This window comes from Chenopodium quinoa, unplaced genomic scaffold (assembly GCF_001683475.1).
Source record: "Chenopodium quinoa cultivar QQ74 unplaced genomic scaffold, ASM168347v1, whole genome shotgun sequence".
NCBI classification, from domain to species: domain Eukaryota; kingdom Viridiplantae; phylum Streptophyta; class Magnoliopsida; order Caryophyllales; family Amaranthaceae; genus Chenopodium; species Chenopodium quinoa.
This window is the reverse complement of record NW_018745003.1, coordinates 1,884,679-1,908,491: the sequence shown is the minus strand read 5'-3', so window position 1 is coordinate 1,908,491 and position 23,813 is coordinate 1,884,679. Positions and strand designations below refer to the sequence as shown.

At 33.9% G+C, this 23,813-nt stretch overlaps 2 protein-coding genes across 2 annotated transcripts; both read right to left on the bottom strand.

Moving 5' to 3' along the window:
• Nucleotides 1-1,031: 1,031 nt before the first annotated feature.
• LOC110707820 lies at nucleotides 1,032-4,519 on the bottom strand. Its single transcript, XM_021885869.1, has 2 exons — nucleotides 3,992-4,519; nucleotides 1,032-1,271 (listed from the first exon to the last, which is right to left on the bottom strand). The coding sequence occupies exon 1, from the start codon at nucleotides 4,480-4,482 to the stop codon at nucleotides 4,006-4,008; it is 477 nt and encodes a 158-aa protein (XP_021741561.1). The 5' UTR covers nucleotides 4,483-4,519; the 3' UTR covers nucleotides 1,032-1,271; nucleotides 3,992-4,005.
• A 9,953-nt stretch (nucleotides 4,520-14,472) lies between these two features.
• On the bottom strand, nucleotides 14,473-16,970 carry LOC110707819 (heavy metal-associated isoprenylated plant protein 35-like). Its single transcript, XM_021885868.1, has 3 exons — nucleotides 15,770-16,970; nucleotides 15,481-15,556; nucleotides 14,473-14,729 (listed from the first exon to the last, which is right to left on the bottom strand). Exons 1-3 carry the CDS (start codon nucleotides 15,974-15,976, stop codon nucleotides 14,602-14,604), a joined length of 411 nt encoding a protein of 136 aa, XP_021741560.1. The 5' UTR covers nucleotides 15,977-16,970; the 3' UTR covers nucleotides 14,473-14,601.
• Between the last annotated feature and the right edge of the window lie 6,843 nt (nucleotides 16,971-23,813).

Sequence of the window (23,813 nt, the reverse complement as noted above, 5' to 3'; positions counted from 1 at the left end):
TTTAGGCAAGTGTGATGTATCTTCCTAATCTTTACTTTGATATTAACTTCAGAATGGTGTTGCTTGCTCTGCCAAATAATCTCAAAAGTATCTTATAATGTAGTCTTGGTTGTGATGCTCTTACTTTGCCTGCATTTGATATCTTGCTTTTTTCCTAAGGCTCTCCTGCCTTGCCCCTTGAAAAGGGAGAACGATAGTAGGGTGGAATATAGCCAAATCAGGTGTTCTTGAATTGAAATGTGTTTCTTGTGCAGATATTTCGTAAGGAGCCATTGTTTTATGGACATGATATGTAGCTACTTAGTTCCTGCTAATTCTGCGTGTGCTGCTGTTGTTCGTGCTGCTAGTTAATGTTGTTGTCACTACCTGCTTGATGCCTTTTAGATGTTGTGCTTCGGCTGTTCATTCTGCTTGTGTTGTTGCTGTTCATGCTACTTCTGTTCGTGCTGCCGCTGTTGATGTAGCTACCACTGCGTGCTTGACACCGCTGCTATTCTGTTCTTATTCTGTTATATTGAGCTGGTGAAATGATTGTTGCTGTACTTTTGATTTTTGTAAACAAAATTTATGAATCTGTAATAATTATACAAGTTTTTATTAATGGAAGTACTTAAGTTTGTATATATAAGTATTTAGAATTGTTCAAAATTTTAAATTGAATTTTTATATTATAAACAATAATGTATAAGAAACTAATTTTATAACCCTCAAATAAAAAATAAACCACTAGCTTGCTTTGTTTCAAAAATATAAAAAAAAACCACTACAGGCCAAATAGGGTAAAATAGTTTCTATTTCTAAGAATCACTTCTAAATTTATTAGGCCAAACAATTCTGTTTCTTGCAAGTGTTTCTCTAGAAATAGTTTCTGGAAAACTACTTCTAAGAAACAGAAATAGTTTTCCAAAAGCTTGGCCAAACACACCCTGAATCAGTGCTAGTTTCAAGTGTGATGCCAACAGCTTCATGGTAAAAATAACAGCAGCAGTTTGCAGTATATATATAGAACATTAAAAGTTAATGAAATTACAGACAAAGCTTAGATACTACCAGTAGCATTTTATTCCACTGAAAGTCTATATTATAACACGATTACAGCATTTATACACATAACATAAGGAAAGCAACTGAAGGTCTATATTATAACACGATTACAGCATTTATACACATAACATAAGGAAAGCAATAAAATAGAGGTAGATGCTCCCAGGGCATGGTACTTGAGAGCAAGCATGTACACTTGTGAAACTGAAATGAAGATAAGTGCAACCCTGCATTCAAGAACAGAGTTATAGTTTATACTACCCATCTATCCCTGAATACTAACAAGCCAATGCATAAGTTTGACCTTTAATACATGCAATTACATACTCCCTCCCTTTTTTTTTTAATGCAACTTTTTGACCCGCATGGAGCTTTAGGTAACTGGTTTAGATTTGTTACTATATTGTGTTACTGTAGATTATTTCAAATATAGGATGTGTGCATTAAAAAAAAAATAAATAAATAAATAAATAAAAATAACTACTTTTGATTTTTATATAAACTACACAATGTAGTCAAAGTTAGTATATGAATAGTGTCAAAGCCAAACTATTGCAATTATTTAGGAACAGGGGGAATATGATCCAAAATTAATTTTTTTTGAAACAAAGTTCTAATCGATCTCTTAATACTTCATACTCATTTATACCCTGCCCTTCAAGAGAACAATTCCTTTTGATTATGCTTACTACCCTCATTCAAATTTCAAAATCATCAAGCTTGCACATCTAAGCATTTTCTGGTAAATCTTTTATTAATTGGCATACAGGGCAGTACTAGCAAAACCTCATTACCAAGTTGAATTCAAGTAAACTATTGAAAAATGCCACATTTGGACAAGATAATATCATATCTGCTAGTTTGGTCTAACATGTAACCCACCAAAAACTTAACATGTAAACTACACAATGCATGGAACAAAATTATCAGAAACCAGAATTAGTCACCAAAAGATAAAAACCCTTGTTTGGCTACTCTAGCAATTTGAGCAGTAATATATGTTGAATATATGGAAAACTTACCATAAAAATTGAAAATTTCAAAATTAAAATAGGTCATTTGATAGCTTGCAAATTATCTCATAAGTCAAAAGCACAAGATCTGTGGGGATTAAAGATGCATTTCCACCCAATGTATAGTAGTAATATGGTGTTGTGACAATGGTTTAATCCCTCTCCACTCCAGTACAGTTCACTCAAAAACCATTCCAAAAATACATTTCAGAAAGTGTCTTATAGTTCAGATGTGTCATCAAATTTTGTAATCAATTTTGGCACTCTCTCTCTCTATTAGTTAGGGCAAAGTGCTAATAGTCCTACTTGCTCTTCCAATAACTTCACAAAGTTTGAAGCCATTTTATCAATCTTATCCCCAAGGCCCAATCTATAGAATATAAAATACAAAATAATTAGGTATAATTTCTGAATTAAGTGTAGATAATATACTCTCTTCCAAAACCACATCATGCACTTGCAGCACTTCCCTTCTTTATCTCTCTTTTCTTTCTTATTCCTCCATTAATGCTCTTACCTTCAAAAAGACTCTCTCCCATGATTTCTAAGAATTCCTCTTCCCTATTTTCCCACTATAGCTTTCCTTTTTGTTGTATATGGAGACAACCATATCTCTGTTGCAATACTAGCCTCACCATCAATTCTCTATAATGATCAGGAACTTCAGCTATACTATTTATTAAATCAATAGAGTTCACTCATACTAAGCTAACAAGCCCAACATTACTCTCTTATCATTATGATATAATAGCAATTGCAAATCTGTTCAGTTACTTAAACTGTAAAATCTCAGCTGGAATTAACTTCGAGGGAACCAATAAAAGTACTCTCCCCATTTGGATATGTATAACACAGGATTGGTTCTCAAAAGCCTTTTGAACTTTGCCCAAAAATCAGGAATGTTTTGTCCCATATTCTTCAGTTTCTATTTGCTTCATCGCTCACTTTCAATAAATTGCTAATTGATCCATTAACCTAACTAATTAGGCATCTCATGACTACATAGAACTATAGGAGATTAAGAGTATTTGAACAATCAGCAAAACTCGAGCAAGGGGACAGCAGGACAGGAAATATAGACCATCTTAACTCACATGCATTCAAGTGCTCACCAGGGCATCCCTCATAAAAAGTGCTGAATTTCAACCCTCAACTCTGTTCTCCAAAGATTTTGCATACTTCCATTCCGATAAGTCTCCCAGATTCTCTCTGGATCCCACAAAAAAATTCTCAATATTCCACCAATTAGAAGATGCACCATAGCATTATATAACAAATATTCTAAAACGTCAATTCATATAGCTGGTGATAACAGCTTGTAAAGTCTTCTTTCCTCAGACCTGCTATTAATCAAGACAAGGTGGCGACGGCGCACCAACCACCCCTCAGCATCTAAAATGCATCACAATCGTAATTAAGATTCCAAGAACTGCCTGCAATGGGCATAGTATCCTCCAAGTTTTCGTTTAGAAAATTTCATGTCCCTCACGACCACATGGAATTCCCAATCTCCAAAAAGATCAACCTTTTCATCTTTCACTTGATATCTTCATCCCTTCATCACTATAAAAGTTTCTTTACCTACTTACAACATCAGCATATACCTAAAAAGTAAAGCGACAACGCCCATATCTCCGAGATAAACTAATCATCCCTCCAACAACAGTCAGTCATAACCACTAAAACCTCACAAAGTCACAATCACTTTAATTACCAGAAATTCAATAATCAAAACAAAACTAAAGCGTAAAGCAACATCAAAAACAAAAATTAGCACACACAAAACCACAGCCCAACCAAATCAGACAGCAAAAACAATCAATTAACATAAATCCTAGATAACAATCATAACATCAAAATTCAATCAAACAACTACACAATTAAAATTCCCAAAATAAAACTACCAATTAAGCTCAAATAAATCAAATTCAAACCTCGAAATCGGAACTCAAGAATCGGCCTTAAGACCCTCACAAGGAGGACTCTCCTTGAAGTTTTTGGCGGGATACTTAGCACTCAACAACCCAACCTCGAAAACCAAATCATCACCACTAGATCGAATCCCAGTAATCGACCACCACTGAAACATAGCCCTAACCCTAATTCCATCAAGCTGAGCAATCTTATTCTTGACGATTTTACCCCTGACGATCTTCGAATACGACGCGAGGTAGTTGTCCGGCGGAAGAGTAAGCTTGCATTGATCACTGAGTTTGACGGAAAAGTCGCCGGAAGTTCGGTTGATTGAGTAGTCGGCGACGTTCGAGGGGAGAAGTCCGACGGGAAAACCGTAGCCTGTGAGTTCTGTGTGTGCTGCTAACAGAGAATTAGGTTTAGGGTTAAGGTTAGGGTTAGGGTTTGCGGAGGAGAGAGAAAGGAGAAGGAGGAAGAGAGATAGTGGGAGGAGAAAGAAACGTTTCGCCATTGTTGATTGAATTTGGAGGTTTCGAAATTCAGAGGTTTGTCTTCCTTCTTCTTCACGAACGTGGAATGTTAAAGTAAGTTGAGTTTTTCAATTTTTATTAGGGATTGAATTAGTGATATTGATGTTGCGATTGAAACGACGTCGTTATTGTTTGCAGATTGTTGGTTAGAGATTGCAGTATTGGATTAGCTTACGACTTTCAATCAGGGCAACACGATTTCTAAGATTTTTTTATTTTTTAGAAAAAGATAATTCAGGCTTTTATGAATTTAAGTCAAACTATGTCAAAGTTCGAATAAGTCAGCACAAACAAGTCAAATTCTTAGGAGACATGGAGTGTATTTTGTAATTTTTTTTTTTTTTTTTTTTTTTTTTTTTTTTTTATAGACTCTCAGAATCTTAGTTGGTGTTATAGAGACTAGATAGTACAGCTTAGACTATGTAATTTGATATGTTGATAAATGATAAACTACAATTTCCTATATATGTGCATAACAATTGTTGTAGTCCAAATGTGGATGCGTGTGATATGTTGATATCGTGATATGTACATGTCGATACATGTCATGCCCATGCATCCTTAAAATAAGGATTAAAAAGCAAGAGTTATTGAGGTCTTATTATATTGTAATTCAATATATTAGTCGTAGGATTATCATATGTGTTTTGATGTTTAATAAAGATCTCAACCTTTTTTTATTTCTTTTGTTGAAAATTTTTAATGTATGATTTAAACTATACATATTACAAGTATTTTATATATAGATATATATATATAAGTAGGTCAAGTCGATTTTCATCATGGTGTGATGAATTTGAGGCTCCTAACCCACAAGTAAAATTAAAACCAAAACCAAAAATCTTGATTGAGAAGCTCCAGAAACTTTGAATGGAAAAAATTACCAATCTAAGCTTAATTATCAAACAATGTTTCATATTAGACGCGTGGCAAAACTATCTACCAAAGTAAGCCTGAGGGTAAAACGCCATCCAGGGTAGCGTTTTACCCCTGGCAAAATTTTTTTTAAAACATTTCAGTTAGGGGTAAAACGCTACCCTGGATGGCGTTTTACCCCTAACTCAAATGTAAAAAAAAAGTTTTCAAAGGGTAAAACGCCAACGTGGAGGGTGTTTTTGTCTTCTTCATAAAACTCCAAACACGCTGGAGTTTTTGCATAGGGGTAAAACGCCAACCATGCTGGAGTTTTTGCATCGGGTGAAAACTGCTACTTCACTTCAGTTTATTTCATTGTTCTTCAGTTAGAGGTAAAATGCCATCCAGGTTAGCGCTTTACCCCTAACTGAAATGTTTATAAAAAAAAAATTGCCAAAGGGTAAAACACTATCCTGGATGGCGTTTTACCCTCAAGCTCAATTTGGTAAATAGTTTTGTCACGCGTCTAACATGGAGTATAGTTTCCTAATGAAGCTTCCTTTGATAATTTTTCCGTCCCTTTGAATGTGACACCAAAGCACCACAATGAAGTGTCTAAGGATTATATAGATATTCCAAGTTTCTCAACATGAGAAATAAACTATGTTTCTCAAATGGCAAAGATGTAAATAAAAACACATTTTTTTACCTATAATTTTACAAAATTAACCTCTTGAGAAACAAATTTTGTTTCTAATGTTGAGTAATTGGGGCGGCCTCAGGATTATAGGCCCTATTAATTTATAATTCATCATCATGTATGTGGCTGAAGTGGTGGAACACTTCCTTAGTACTAATAGACTAATAGTCCAATAGAGGGAGTATTATGCAATTGATTTAGGAGTAGAGGGAAACGAGTAAGATTTGAAAGCCTAAAACAATTGTATAATACTCCCTCTATTCTTGAATAAGTAGATCATCACTTGTTTTATTAAGTCGTTTTAGAATAAGTGCATCATTTCATAAATAATGCATCATTAGATGTGAATAAACATGATCTCACTTATCTTTTATTGACGTGCGAAGTATTATATATATTCAGTAATTCAATTTGACTCGCTTACATAATAGAATACTTACTTTTATTTGTTGGTCTAAAGCTTAGTGCATAAACATGTGACACGCTTATTTATTTGAAAACAAAGTGAGTATCCTAATCTAGGCCACTAATTAAATAAGCTTCCTTAGCCTTAATAAATCAAGTGGCATCGGACCCATATAATAATATTATTATAATTATAAAAGGGTCAAGTTAAAATAAAGTTTGGCACATGACTAATTTTATCATAATGATCCATAAACATATAGCCAGATTTAGGTGACAAATGATGGTTTATGGTTCTCACATTACCAACTAGCACTTAAATTCAATGATATTGTTATATGGCCTATATCTTATCATATGATATAGATTAAAGATTTTTTTTCATATGAGGTCGGAGCTATGATTATCGCTATTGTGTATACCACTAATTAAGAATAATAATTAGGTGTGACCTAAATTTTAATGGAACAATGCCGACTATTCTTGCTCGATCTACTATCTAGCATCTAGCTTAGATAGCCTTTTGATGTTGGTGTGATATGATATTGTTGCTTGAAACCAAAACTTCCTTTTTTTCGCATGGAAGATTGAGCATGAATACCTCTATACATAGAAAAGTCTTGTACACTATGCATGCGTATGATGGGTAAGTTTGACTTTAAGTTAATGATTAACTCACGCGCGCAACCGTGATCTAATTAACATAATACCTTATTATTATCTTTTTTCTTGATACAAAATATATTTATCAAATTTCACATCATCTAGCTTCTAATTATATTCAAGGTGACTCATTTATTATTTATTATCCCTTGTGAAGAACGGAAAGGGTTGTCAAAAGCTAATAATTGAAGCTTTATACAAGAAATTGCATTCATGTGCTAAGATTTCCCTAATGTGCTCATTGCAACCCTTTATGCTCTATTTGTCACTTGCTTGTACTTTGTACCTTATAATGTTGGACTCTAATTGTGGTATCAATTGTGTACCTTATAATTAATATCAATGATAAGATCGATCACACTTTATGACACCATATTTGACGCACCACTACTAAAAATTGATAAGATTAGTGCGTGGATTACTTCGAAAAATAATCTTAATTAACTTTAACCTGCTATAATAAAACGACTATATTGTTGAGACCTGTATGTATGATTAATCTGATTATACTATTCTCCAACACATTCTTATTTATATCATATATAATTTGACATGATGGATCTACCTGTTTCATATTAAACATGTAGGTAACATGCATTTTTTTTTCCCATACTTAATATACCACTAAAATATGGCAATTCACTAGTTTAAAGTACAACAAACAAAACTTTTGTAGCTTTTGCATGCAACTCCACCGCCACCTCCACCTTCCTCAATCTCTCTAATTATTTAAGCAACGAAAAAAAACAGGCAATTATATTACTGGCCGGTGCGTTAAAGCATATATACTCCCATATACGTAGTTTAAGGATCATGTATGCCATTGTTATGAGTTCATACTAATTAATTAATATGTACTAATATAAGCTTACAATTAAGATAGATCCATAATATTAAATAGACGTGCAAAGATCGCAAAGAGTCAAAGAAATTTAAAATTGGTCGTCTAATAATATTAATTTAATAACCAATACATATAAAAATGATACATTGGAATATATATTATATTTTTTTTTCCTCCTACAAATTTGCAAGGTTTCTTCAAAATGCAATATCCCTTGCAAATCACTCTACTAAGCATCACGAGAAATTAAGATGGATGCATTAATTTTTGGCATACGATTGATCGATATACAAATTGTTGGAACAACAAGTGTGTAGTGTGTGAATTTTGTGAACAACAAGTGTGTAGTGTGTGAATTTTGTGAAAAACTCAAAGTCCCACATTGGTGGGAAATGAGAGTTTTACTCTCTTTATAATATAGAGAGTGGGCTAAAGGGGTGTGGCCCTTGGGCTACCCACATTTTGTGGAGAGGGAGGACCTATATGGTAAACCATCTATCACACACACGCGCGCCGAACCGAGCCGGGTTGGGTCGGGTCGGGTCGGGTCGGGTTTATTAAATAAACTTATTTTTTGGACAAGGCTAATTGCGTGATTAGTTCCTTGATTTTTGCTAAACGTTTTTGACTGATTGCATTTGACCGTTTTTATTCAAAACTGATTAATGGAGCGTTAATCATGCAAACGTTTTCACTGATTTTTTGCTAAACGTTTTGCCACGCATTAATCTTCTGTAACCGTTTTGAACGTTCAACTTATGACCGTTTTAATTGCGTGATTAGTGCCTAATTAAACAGCAGCAGTTACGTTGCAATTTTTCCTATAAAAGGCGTGTTGATTTCCTGTTTTTGATACACAAAAATATACGAACAGCAATCTTCTTCTCCTCTCTATTTTTCCTCACAAAAACAAAACCCTCGAGCAGTTTCTTTTCTTTTTGGGTGTTTAGTTGCCCGGTGGTTTTGTGCAGTTCCACCGGTATAATTTCAATAGAGAAAGGCTGTTTTATCCTGGGGAACATCCGGTTTAGTACGAACTGCTTGCACCATTTCAGGGCAGTGCCGTGAATGTTCTAAAGAAAGCGACATAGTCCGCGACTCAGTCTATTTTTCGGTAATTTTGTTCTTACTGTTTTTGTTCCCGCAGTTCCGTTTATAACAATTTTAGAACATTCTTTTTCTGCCTGTAAGAACCATATGTCTACCGAAGATATTACTATGTCTGCTGACCTTAACAAGCCCTTCCGTTTTGAAGGAGCTCACTTTAAAAGATGGAAACAAAAAATGCAATTTTTCTTAACTGTCAAAAAAGTTAATTCTGCCTTAACAGCCCCTCGGCCATTTATTCCTGATAATGCTCCTGAAGATGAATTAGCTTACTTGAATAGTGAAATCGAAACCTGGAATGAAACTGACTTCGTGTGCAAAAACTATATACTTAATGGTCTGTCTGATAACCTCTATGACTATTATAATATGGAAAATACTGCTAAGGATTTGTGGGATGCCCTACAAAAAAAGTATGATACTGAAGAAGCAGGTGCCAAAAAGTATGCTGTCAGTAGGTACCTAAAATTCCAGATGACTGATGATAAGTCCGTGGAAGTGCAGTCTCACGACCTTCAGAAAATTGCCCATGAGATAATTTCCGAAGGTATGGCCCTTGATGAACAATTTCAAATTGCTGTTATTATTGACAAGTTGCCTCCTTCCTGGAAAGATTTCAAAAATAATCTCAGGCATAAGACTAAGGAATTCTCCTTAGAGAGTTTGATCACTCGGCTACGTATAGAAGAAGAATCCAGAAAACAGGATCTAAAGGAAGAGATTTTACAAATCTCTGCTAATAATGCTCCTAGGCGATCTGCTGCAGTACTTAAACCTGCTGGTAAGAATTTCAAACCTCAGAACCGGAAGAATAACTTCAATAAACCGAATGTTCAAAAGAACAATGGAAGACAACAGTCACAACCCCCTAAGAATGGTACTGGTCAATTTCTGTGCTATCGGTGTGGAAAACCAGGCCATATGGCACGAAAGTGCAGGAACATGCCTAACCCTGTGCCAGCGCAGGCTAGCATGATTGAAGAGCCTTTTGTGGCTATGATTACTGAGATCAACCTTACTGGTGGATCAGATGGGTGGTGGATAGACACTGGTGCCACACGCCATGTCTGTTATGATCGTCGAATGTTTAAAACATACACTGAAAAGACCGATGATAAGAAAGTATTGTTGGGTGATTCCCATTCCACTAACATTGCTGGTGTTGGAAATGTTGAGTTGAAGTTTACTTCTGGCAGGACTCTCATTCTGAAAGATGTGTTACACACTCCGGAAATGAGGAAGAATTTAGTTTCTGGTTTTTTGCTTAATAAGGCTGGTTTTATACAAACCATAGGTTCTGATTTGTTTACTTTAACTAAGAATGGAATATTTGTAGGAAAAGGATATGCTACTGATGGCATGTTCAAACTGAATGTTGAAGTTAATAAAATTTCTAATTCTGCTTATATGTTGTGTTCTACTATTAATGTTTGGCATACTAGACTTTGTCATGTGAACAAAAGACTCATAAAAAATATGAGCAATTTAGGCCTTATTCCAAATATCTCTCTCAATGACTTTGACAAATGTGATTCTTGTAGTCAGGCTAAGATTACAAAAACTCCTCATAAATCAGTGATTAGAAATTCAGAACCATTAGACTTAATTCATTCGGATATTTGTGAACTAAATGGGACGTTGACCAGAAATGGACAACGATACTTTATCACCTTTATTGATGATTGTTCTGATTATACTTGTATTTATTTGATGAAAAATAAGAGTGATGCTTTTGAAATGTTTAAGTTGTTTATAACAGAATTTGAGAATCAGTTTAACAAGAAAATAAAAAGATTACGAAGTGATCGTGGAACTGAGTATGGTACTGATGCTTTTGTAGAATTTTATAATTCACATGGTATCATACATGAAAGGACAGCTCCTTATTCCCCAGAAATGAATGGAAAGGCTGAAAGGAAAAATAGGACCTTTACAGAATTAGTAGTTGCTATTTCCTTATATTCTGGTGCTGCTGATCATTGGTGGGGTGAAATTCTACTAACTGTTTGTTATGTCTTAAATCGTATTCCAAAGACTAAGAGTAAGGTTTCTCCCTATGAAATACTTCGTAATAAACGACCTAACATTTCTTATTTCAGAACTTGGGGTTGTCTAGCATATGTTAGGATTCCTGATCCTAAAAGAGTCAAATTAGCTAGTAGAGCTTATGAATGCGTATTCATTGGATATGCTATTAACAGTAAGGCATATAGATTCTTTGATTTAAATGCTCGTGTAATTATTGAATCTAATGATGTTGATTTTTATGAGGACAGGTTTCCTTTTAAATCTAGAAATAGTGGGGGCACGTCCTCCTCTATTATTCCTAAAGACAGGTCTAACTCACAAGACTTGGATGCTGAACCCGAACTAAGAAAGAGCAAGCGGGCTAGAGTAGCAAAAGACTTCGGCCCAGACTTTGTAGTTCTGAATGTAGAGGAGGATCCTTCTACCCTCCAAGAAGCTCTAACCTCAGTGGATGCAGATTTATGGCAAGAAGCCGTGAACGACGAAATGGACTCACTTGAGTCTAATCGAACTTGGCATCTAACTGAGTTGCCACCAGGTTGCAAGTCAATTGGTTGCAAATGGGTCCTAAAAAGAAAGCTGAAAGTTGATGGGACCATTGATAAGTTCAAAGCCCGTTTAGTAGCTAAAGGCTACAGACAAAGGGAGAATGTTGATTTCTTTGATACCTATTCACCTGTAACTAGAGTAACATCTATTAGAGTATTAATATCTCTTGCTTCTGTTTTTAATCTTGTAGTACATCAAATGGATGTGAAGACTGCATTCTTGAACGGTGAATTGGAAGAAGAAATCTACATGGATCAACCGGAAGGATTCGTTGTTCAAGGAAAAGAGCATCTGGTATGTAAGCTAGATAAATCTCTTTATGGTCTCAAACAAGCACCTAAACAATGGCATGAAAAATTTGATAACTTAGTCATCTCACATGGTTTTAAGATAAATGGTAGTGACAAATGCATATATGTAAAATTTGAGAATGACATATGCACTATAATTTGTCTATATGTGGATGACTTGTTAATTTTTGGCTCGAACATTCATGCTGTGAATGATGTAAAGCTATTGTTGAATGCTGAGTTTGATATGAAAGACCTAGGAGAGGCTAATGTAATCCTTGGAATTAAGATTACTAGGACAGAAAATGGAGTTTCTTTGGATCAATCTCATTACATTGAGAAGATCCTAAAGAAATATAGTTACTTTGACTGTAAACCTGCTAGTACACCTTATGATTCCAGTGTTAAATTATTTAAGAACACTGGTGATGCCGTAAGGCAATCGGATTATGCGAGCATCATTGGCAGCCTTCGGTATGCCACTGATTGTACTAGACCCGACATTGCCTATGTCGTGGGATTGTTAGGCAGGTTTACTAGTTGTCCTGGTAATGAGCATTGGCATGCTATTGAAAGGGTCATGAGATACCTTAAGAGGACCATGAACCTAGGGTTGCATTATGAAAGGTTTCCAGCTGTACTAGAAGGCTATAGTGATGCTGACTGGAACACCTTATCAGATGACTCTAAGGCTACTAGTGGATATATTTTTTCTATAGCCGGTGGAGCTGTATCTTGGAAGTCTAAGAAACAGACTATTTTGGCTCAGTCCACCATGGAGTCAGAAATGATAGCACTAGCTACGGCTAGTGAAGAAGCAGGTTGGTTAAGAGGCCTGCTAGGTGAAATTCCCCTATGGGAAAAGCCATTACCGGCTGTCTTGATCCATTGCGATAGTACCGCGGCTATTGCAAAAGTTCAGAACCGTTATTACAACGGTAAGAGACGACAAATACGTCGTAAGCACAGCACTGTGAGAGAATATCTCTCTATCGGAGCTGTTAGAGTGGATCACGTACGCACTGAGAATAACTTGGCTGATCCTTTGACGAAAGGATTAGCTAGGGAGAAAGTCCATTTTTCTTCTAAGAAAATGGGACTATTGCCATTGAAATGAACCACACATAATGGTAACCCAACCTATGAACTGGAGATCCCAAGAAATAGGTTCAAAGGGTAATAACAAGTTATGGTGTGTTATGAGTTGAATATGTTCAAAAGACATAATTTCCTGAAGCGATCAAGGATGAGTTAATAGGAACTCTTAATGAAATCTATACTCCAATTTGGAGTGGAGTACCAAGCTACAGGAGTACTCTTGATAGATTCACCTATGTGAATGTGGAAGTTAGGCCGCTTCCTATGAAATGTGTGGCAGCATTTCTAGAGCATTCACTACACTGGGATAGACGTGCATGGCCGAAATAGCACGGGTCTAGAACAACACCAAGAGTAGGTTGTGTGGGGTACGTTGTCAGAGATAGGGTTCAAAACTTCGAGTCACCCTTGTTGAATCTGAATCGTACTCACTACGTCGAAGTTCAAGTTGAAAAACACTTCTGTTTATGCGCAACCTATATATGTATGGATTCTGCTCGAAAATGTTTTCAAAAAAATTCAAGTGGGGGATTGTTGGAACAACAAGTGTGTAGTGTGTGAATTTTGTGAACAACAAGTGTGTAGTGTGTGAATTTTGTGAAAAACTCAAAGTCCCACATTGGTGGGAAATGAGAGTTTTACTCTCTTTATAATATAGAGAGTGGGCTAAAGGGGTGTGGCCCTTGGGCTACCCACATTTTGTGGAGAGGGAGGACCTATATGGTAAACCATCTATCACACACACGCGCGCCGAACCGAACCGAGCCGAGCCGGGCCGGGTTGGGTTGGGTCGGGTCGGGTCGGGTCGGGTTTATTAAATAAACTTATTTTTTGGACAAGGCTAATTGCGTGATTAGTTCCTTGATTTTTGCTAAACGTTTTTGACTGATTGCATTTGACCGTTTTTATTCAAAACTGATTAATGGAGCGTTAATCATGCAAACGTTTTCACTGATTTTTTGCTAAACGTTTTGCCACGCATTAATCTTCTGTAACCGTTTTGAACGTTCAACTTATGACCGTTTTAATTGCGTGATTAGTGCCTAATTAAACAGCAGCAGTTACGTTGCAATTTTTCCTATAAAAGGCGTGTTGATTTCCTGTTTTTGATACACAAAAATATACGAACAGCAATCTTCTTCTCCTCTCTATTTTTCCTCACAAAAACAAAACCCTCGAGCAGTTTCTTTTCTTTTTGGGTGTTTAGTTGCCCGGTGGTTTTGTGCAGTTCCACCGGTATAATTTCAATAGAGAAAGGCTGTTTTATCCTGGGGAACATCCGGTTTAGTACGAACTGCTTGCACCATTTCAGGGCAGTGCCGTGAATGTTCTAAAGAAAGCGACATAGTCCGCGACTCAGTCTATTTTTCGGTAACTTTGTTCTTACTGTTTTTGTTCCCGCAGTTCCGTTTATAACACAAATCATATTATATGCCATAATTAAGTAGTAATATAGCTTAATTAATCAAGGGTCACAAAAATATTAAATGTACAATATACTTTGATCTTCTTCATAATCCTTCTCCTCTTGTTTGTGATCCTTGCTCTTGTGTGGTTATTATTAGATGCCAAAAGTCCAAAGTTGGGCATTTTTAACCTTGGAAATACTCTCCAATACCTCAAAAGGGAGGATATCACCAATTACCACCACCATTTTGCTTTCCAAGTCTACTTTGTAAGACATCACTCCTAAATTTGGTGTTTGGAGGAGACAAAGAATGTTCAACAAGTTAGTATATATCATAAGCCATTCTTATAAGTTGTACAATCAAGAGATTTATATACTCGATATATAAAAGAAGCTATCAGATGGTCCCTGAGTTTATAGTTTCTCTTCACATTTTTTTTTCCTCTCAAAATCTTGTAAGATTTACAAAATCTGATAAGAGATTGTGAGATTGATAATGCATGACATCCAACATTTAGAAAAAATGCAAAAATTCATATTATTATACAGTATATGGTTTCCCTCCCTTAATCCCTAGATGGACCCTACCTTACCAAATAAATATATGGGCTAAGACTTATCAATAATTCAATATGCAAATTTAATTTATATCTATAGTGAATAGCATATTAAATAAAATAAATAAATAAATAAATAAATAAAATACCCTTTTTTTCAAAGGGTAAACATAAATTTGTATGTACCTAACTAATTAACTATTTAATTAGCCCACTCTTAACATACTAATTATACTACTAGTAGTTCTAGATTAGCCTTGTTTTTACTAAATTAAAGATACCAAATCTTATTGTAATTAGGAGCTACTAAACTATGTATGGTCCCTATCTTGATATTTGAAATTAGACGTATTTCTAGGCTATCAACACTGAACAATTGCTTTGGTATTACAATCCTCGATCAACAACAGATTACAATCTAACATTGAAGATGAAAAAAAGATAAGAAATTTTAGGAAAATTAAAAAGAACATACCATCTATTTTTGAGATATGTTTCTCCACTTTCTTTGCACAACCATTGCAATGCATTGACACCTTCAGTACCACTGTCTAAACAAACACAAACAAATAATACATCAACATTCGTTCGTTCTTATTATGATGATATAAGTACGTGTATGATCATTGATATCAATTGATCATAAAGGACAATGATATAGACGAGATTGAACTTTGTTACCAAATCCGACCATGTAGTTGCTCTGCAATATACGACTCGAGAAAGAGAGATGAATGAATATGCATATTAGTATATGGACATACCTTAGGTTTCATGAGCAAAGCCAAGCTTTGAGAACCAGAAATTGCATCTTTAAGAGTTAAAACTTGTTTCTTTTGACCTTCAAAGAGAGGTTTCCTTTCTTGTTCAAACTCTTCATCATCTTCATGAGCTTCAACAGAATTGATACAAAAACATGTCTTTGAATCAAAAGCAAGACATAGTGAATCCAACATCCTACTTAACTTCATCTTCTTCAATTTTCTTTACTTATTTCCAAAATTCCTCAAAATTATACCAAAAAAATGAGGTTAACCAAAAAAAAAAACCAAAAGGTCTATATTATTCCTCCTTCCTAATATATGTGTATGTATATGGGAGAGGAACATATATGTAATATACTAGCTTAGCTCATCTCACTTGCTAATATTATAGATTACCTAAAGCTTAAACAATACTTTAATGTGAATTAAACTAAGTGGAAGTGATTAAAAGCTTAAGGTCAATACATTGGGGAGCTAAAAAAAAATGAACTTTCACAAGACCCAATAAACTAATGAAGAAGAAAGGAAGCTAATTTGATGAGCTAATAATAAAAATAATAATAACAATAAAACTATATATTATAAGGTATTGGTTGTATATGGTAGAAAGATCCAAGAGGTAAGGATATAAAGAAATTAATAATACACTTTGAAATAAATGATCTTATTTTAAAGGATACTAATAATACATATATACTGACTATAGTGTAATATTTGTCATTAGGTGAGCTTCTATCTAAAGATTGGAGGAAAGAATAGACAATATAAATATTTAGTTGGAAAAAAAAGGAAGAAGATGATGAGCAGCTTTGAAAAGAAGGGAGTGTTATTGATGTCAGATCTAACAGTGGGAATGGAAGAATGAGCATCACACTTCACAGTTCACTCTCATGTGACTATTTATCCCTTTTTTTCAAAGATACCCTTCATTACCTTATGCATTAATATGAGACACACTTTTGATTGTTTACTATTCATAGTTTATACCCCTCTGTTTCTGATTAATGCGATTTTTTATTTTTTATTTTTTATCATGGCATTTTTAAATATTATAATGCTAAATAAATTTAGGAATTCAGTTTATAATAACTTTCTATGTATTATAATTCTCTTTATTTATATGAGTATTCTACAGCTATTTATAGTTTTATACCCATATGTTTCTGATTAATGCGATTATTTTTTAATTTTTAATCACGACATTTTCAAATATTATCATGCTAAATAAATTAAGAAATTCAGTTTATAATAAACTTACTAGGTATTATAATTCTCTTTAGTTATATGAGTATTCTATAGCCATATACTTGTATTATCAAGATTATGTTTTGAAATGTATGATACATATATATAAGAATTGAATAAATACTACGTAATAATTATTATGAATTTTTGTTTTTTTTTTATTACAAAATGCCTTTATGCAAAAGCCTACACATCAATGATTGAGGGAACGCTTAGGCCCTGGTTATTTGGATTTATTTTTCAATTCAATTATGTTTAGATTTGATTATGAAAACACATACGTTTTTATAATATTATGAATTGAATAATGTAATTGTTGTTTGTATTATGTAAACTCTGCTTAATTTATGAAATTTAATCCTATGTTAAAACAACTTAATTATTGTTTAGTCATAAAGGTATATAGTGAGTATTTAAACATAATTCGACTTCAAGTTTTTTTAAAAAAAATTTATTAGACGACTAATTATATTAGTTAACATTCATTATGGATGAGTGTATACTTAAAGCAGGGTTGTCATAGTTCAATATTATAAATAAAAGAAAAATTATGTGGGAATATATAGAAGTATAGAACACTTGAATTTAGACAGAGTAGTACATACAGAAATTGTAAGCCTAGCAAAAATTTACATGAGTAGAGCTACAAGTGTCAGAAGCAGAGGAAACAAAGGTCAGAAATACCAACTAAGGAGGTGCAAAAAATAGTGCTAGTATATAAATTTAGGAACATGGGTTAGTTGAGGAATAAGGCATATAAAAGGTCAAGAAAACAAAGAACTTCCTCTTAATTCATATCTTTTGTTTATTATTTTTGGAATCTTTGGCCTCCAACATTGCATGCAGCATATGCATAAAATTGGAGAGAGAATGTCTTGTCATGCCACCAATTTTTGGCTTAGTTTGGATTGATCAAAGATTGAAGATAAGTACTACTACTACCTCATAAATATAACTTCAGGGGCCATGCATACTTCAGATTTCTGTTCTGTCATTAGTCAAACATGTCACGTATTGCATCTTATTCACAAGTGCTGTGTACTAGACTACTAGCTAGCCCATGAAGTATATGTCTAGGACCCGTTTTTTAGGGATTGGACCGGAATTTGTTATCACATTGTCTTAACATCTTATATTATGTACTAGCTAGTATCATTTTAGCTTTAGCGTGCATATATTTGGTTGAGAATATAATACTGTAATTAATTAAGTACAAGGGGAAGTTTGATATGTACGTACTTTTAAGCTGATGAAGAAAGTTGTTTAGTTTATACTTGGGGATTATTTGATAAGTGGAATTTTTTTTTTTACTAGAAATAGAATACTTTGTCACAAAGTAATATTTTCTACATTTAATCAATATCCACTAAAATTGGAAGACTTTCAAAGTTGGTGGATATTTATCTGCAAAGTAGCCACATTTCTAGAGAGTTATGGGCTAATGTCTTCATGGTTCAAAAAGTTGAATTTGTTGAGAAAGTAGCTAGGTCATTTTTGAAAGAGACTAGTGTATAATTGTATATGGTACTTTGTCCTTCATCACAGTATGTAAATCATGTGTTCTAATATTTAGCTTGAAAAGGAGTAACAAGACTTATTCTTTAGTATCTAATTACCTGATTATTACAAACAAATGGTTTTAACATGTACGTAGTTTGCGGTAGTAGTTTTGAATAAGTAAACTTGCATGAAAACTTTCATGCATCAGTAATTCAGTAGTGCATCGATCGCAATGTACATGACAAATTGACAATGTATGCTTAATTACACTCAATCACAAAATTTGATGTTAGGAGTGACTTATGTACATGTATATATGTTTTCCTTCATGCAAGTTTTCAACCTGCATATGTCCTAGTTTGTGCAGTCAATATCACCTTTTTAGTGGCTTTTCGAGTAGCTTAATTTTATTATTTGTTTATATACTCAATAGATACTTTATTGAACAATAATATAATACTACCGATTTAAAAAATCAATTGTTTTATTAATCACAACTTTGGCTAACTTTGTTTCAACATCTCTATAAAAGAAAACAACTAGTACATCAACTACAACATATCTTATTTTAATTTGTTTTTACTAAATGAATGTGCCCAATCTACAACGTCCAACACCTAATTATTTAATTAAGATATTGAGAATATGATCTAGTTACAAGGTTATCTAACTTATCTTAACATTTATATATAAGGTGCTGAATGTTAGAAAGAAGGCTAATAACAAAATTAAAACTTATCTGAAAGCAAAAAGTCGTGGCGTGATAGAAATCACTACCCTAAAGTCGAATTTGTCCCACACTCGTACACACGGACTCATGGCAATCGACCCCCAGGGTTACACGACTTCATCCGAACTGTGTACTCCGTAAGGATGAATCGAGAACTCAGTAATACAATGCCCAAATAATGTGTTTAATAATTTTTGAGAGAGATGAGAAAAGCAGTGAAGAAGCTCGTGTTTTTCTGTGTTCCTCAAGGACTGAAATTCAACCGTATTTAAAGGAGAAGAGCCGAAAGATTAATAGAGAAAATCTCGGCAATTAGTCAAAGATAACGGTTAAAAAATGGAGGAGATTTTGGAGAAGATAATCAGTCAAAATAATTGATTGACATATTTTACGGAGTAAATCAAGGCTTAAATCTGCGTAATAACGATTATAATATCAACGATGATATTGTGACCGTTATCCGAAAGTTTACATAAAAAATTAGAATCATGTGTCACGAACACGAACCAGGGCCGGGCGGCGGCACACGAGGGGATACCCATATCTAGCCCACGCAAGTTACTCAAGTATAAACATGAGTAATGAAGTATATAAAGAGGGTAAAACCTCTTTACCTCACCAATGTGAGACTTTGATCTTTTATTTTGAAGCAACCAAGGAGAATATTATTCAACAATATCTCCAACACTGAATTCTAAGAATTTCATACCAAATTGTAAAATTCACGAGATAAAACAAGTGCAAATAATCTAACTTTAAGATTCCATTACGTACACAAAGTTCAACTAATAGTAGTCCTACTTGTTTATATTTAAGCTACCCAATTATTCTTGGTACAAAAATAAAATATATCTTGATTGCATGCGTCATGCACGCATTATAGACTATTCATAATTTATAAACTACAAAATGTTAACCCTAAATTATCAATAGATCAGATAACGAACGTCTAATTTTTGTTGTTATATTTAGCTCACTAGCTTGTACACGACCTAGTAGCATGGTGAGGCAACAACAAAAATAGTATTAAGAAATTGAAAGCTTAGTTTTACTTCATCCATTACTAATCTATTGCAACATGCATGATGGATAATATGCTTTTCGAGCATAATTCAAATCTTGCGTATTTTGAAAGTATATATCAAGACAAATCACACTTAGTGGTCCAATACAATGTGTAAATATCGTAAAAGTTTTAACATTATATTGCAATATAAAAGAACCATAAATTATTAGAAATTCAACAACATATCATGTGCGACAAGAAATACTCATTTGAAGTTCAAAGCATGAAGTTGGAAAGTAAATGTACCAATGGCAATGTTATATGTATAAGTAGATAGATTTGATGATTAGTTTAACTTGTCACATTATTTCATGCTCATTTTTAGTTGAACCTGCCATTGTCATTTCATCTTCTTGCATATAATTGTTTAAGTATATAGTGGTAGTAAACAGAGTGCCTAATAAAAGTACTTTCAATAGTTTCAATACATGAATTATTTTAGTAGGCCCTCAATTCAACTCCTCAAGTATGAGCTCATATCATATGCTCTTCAATTATTGGATGAACGTAAATTATTTATTGAGCTTATGGGTTACGTGTCTGTTCTCTACAGGTTGGTCCATGTGCCTTCTTAAATTGAATAATTAAAATAATTTTTAAAAAAAAATATTATGGGAGTGAGTTGAGTTGTAGTGAGCATCAATTTGTGATTGATTTGAGAAATTATTTATAATAAAATAACTAATTAAGCTGGTTAGGCATGTAGGAGATTAAGTACCTCAATATTTGAATTGCATAAATAAATTCATAGAAGCAAATTCATGAACACTTGTTAAATTTAAACCTCGTCTTGATTTTAATTATGTCAATCATATTTAAATTTTGTGCCTCCCTTTTTCCCTTTTCTTTATCTTCTGAGGACTTAGGACTCATGACTACTCTACATTCACTCTCTATTCACTTACCCATAATTCTCCCTTTGACCTCTCTTTTCAGCAACCACCTCACTACGACATCTGTCATTCCCAATGTTGATGATAAGATCATAATGAAATGTACATCTTTAAGTGATTTTCTTTTGTGTTTCTTGCAAATTGGATGAAGTGTTTAAAATCTATTCCTGAACCTGGCTCTCCCCCGACCCATAGGCCATCCATACTTACTAACACACTACACACAAATTAATTACTTTTCCATGGTATCCCTTAATTTCAAGATTATATTAAATAAAATTTTAACTAAGATTATTAATTAATTATTAAGCACCCGAACAAATATCCTAGAGTACATTAAATCAATTTTCCTACTTTCAATATCAACAATATTATTATCTTCATCATTGTCAAAAGTATGAATCCGAAATATATATATCTCAAATAAATAGCAACCATCCAACATGAAATCAATTTTAACATCAATGGACATTTTCATAAATGGAATTATCTTTAGTTTTTAACAATATTGGTGGTTGAAAAACCAAAAAACAAAATAGAAAAAAGAAAAAGGGCAAAATGAAAAGCACGTGTGATTCACAAGAATTCTGAGGATGAACTAACAACATAAATAAGTTGGGTTGTAAAATAGTATTGGTTTCATATGTTCTGCTTTTTGGCAACGGTGCCTTAAATTTCCTTAAATTTGTGGGGGTTACAACTTACGAAGTATAAAACATGAAAATAAGGCTTATATTATTTTTTGTCCTAATTTGTGATTGGTTACAGCTAGAATATTGGGTATGACAAAATTATATGTAGTGGAATTTGCAGAAATTACGTGAGTGCATGACAAATAATTGCCAGCCTCAAATGTTTGTTTTTTTTGTTTCATGTTTTTGGCTTGTTTTTAATAATTCAAGACTGCTAGTTTGGTCTCTAATAATTGTTTGATGTACTTTTTACCAAGTTATTTTTTTAATAAACATTTTTATAAAATAAAGATCATATCATGTTTATATAATATAATATATAATGTGCTCTTTTAATATTTTTTATACAATAAATTAATAGAGAGTGATATCAATCATGAGGATAAAATTGTTTCAAGTCTTCTAAATGTTTGTATTGCTTAATCGGGTATGCTCAAAGGCTAATAAGAGTGTATTACATAATGATTTTAGCTAATAAAAATAGGATAATGGCCTAAAAGTTTTTAGCATTGAAGTGGATTTAAATATTGTAGTACAATAAATGTGTTAGATTTTTATTGAAATAGCTAATTGAAAATTTGATGTCATGCAAAACATCCAATCATAAAACATTATTACAGAAAAGGTTACAGATTTTATTTTCATCAGAGATTATGCGGGGAACCTTGTTTCAGCCTTTGCCGCAAGCTTTGGGTACAGCACAGCCTTTAGAGCTGAAGTGTTGGCTCTTGTGAGAGGATTGGAGATAGCGAAGAATTTGCAAATTGACAAACTCGAAATCCAACTCGATAACTTGGCCTGTGTTCAGCCTTGCAAACTCAGAAAGTGGCCTATGGTGAGAACACTCATGACATACGGGCAATGCCTCAAGCTACTCAATGATGATCGATGGCAAGTAAAGGTCGCACATATTTTCAGAGAAGGCAATAGAGTGGCGGATTGGTTGGCCAACCGTGGAGTCGTTCAGGACTCTCGATTAGTTTTCTTCAATAATAATGCTTGGGCGGAGCTCAGTCGTATTTTAGAGGAGGAAATTCGAGGTGTGGCTTTACCACGTCTTATCCCTTCGTAGGTACTTTGTTTTATTTTTGCTAGTTCCGTATGCTTGTAGTTTCTTTTTCGTAGTTTTTTCCTTCCTTTGGATGTATGCATCTTCATTTGGATCAAAAAAATAAAAATAAAATATGAATCCATGTATTTAGCAGGATAAAATAATTACTATATATACTTTTTAATAAGAAGCTCAAATTGTGTTTCCATACAACATTTGTGATTTGTCTAGGATAGTACTGGACATTCTAAAGACCCCTAATAAGGTTCTTGCTAACTTTTGTTGTTGTTGTTGTTGTTGTTGTTGTTGTTGTGTGTGCGCGCGTTAGAGGGTGGGAGTGCTACTGACGAATGATTCATTCATGTCAGTGGACAGTGGTGATGCTTGTTATTCGTGTTGATATATAAGTGTTGTAAACAGAACTGCTAAAATAAAGAAGGAACGAAGTTACCGGGAATGAGACTGAGTCGCGGACTATGTCGCTCTCTTTAGAACATTCACGGTACTGCCTTTGATTTGTGCAAGCAGCTCTAAAGTAATCGGATGTCCCCCAGGATAAAACAGTCTCTCGTAACAAAGGATATACCGATGGATTTGCACAGAACCACCAACACTAATATAATAATGCTCGAATATTTCTATAAAACGTTTTATGTAAAATAAGAACGATGTAAAACGTTTTCTGGAAAATATTTTTGTGAGTTGTTTTTCTGAACCCAACCCGGTTCGGTTCGGCGCGAGTGTGTTAGATTGGTTTAGTAGGTAAGTCCTTCCTCTTCACAAAATGTGGGTAGCCCAAGGGCCACACCCCTTTAGGTGACACACACCTATATAAACCAAGCAACACTTTTATTTCCCACCAATGTG

What these genes read in the sequence shown, in the direction of transcription:
- LOC110707820 (XM_021885869.1), bottom strand. Translation starts at nt 4,482, where the DNA reads ATGGCGAAACGTTTCTTTCTCCTCCCACTATCTCTCTTCCTCCTTCTC.
- LOC110707819 (XM_021885868.1), bottom strand. Translation starts at nt 15,976, where the DNA reads ATGAAGTTAAGTAGGATGTTGGATTCACTATGTCTTGCTTTTGATTCA. An exon ending in CTTTGCTCATGAAACCTAAG is followed by an intron (nt 15,557 to 15,769) that starts GTATGTCCATAT and finishes GTGTTTGTTTAG; the next exon opens with ACAGTGGTACTGAAGGTGTC. An exon ending in ACATATCTCAAAAATAGATG is followed by an intron (nt 14,730 to 15,480) that starts GTATGTTCTTTT and finishes CACCAAATTTAG; the next exon opens with GAGTGATGTCTTACAAAGTA.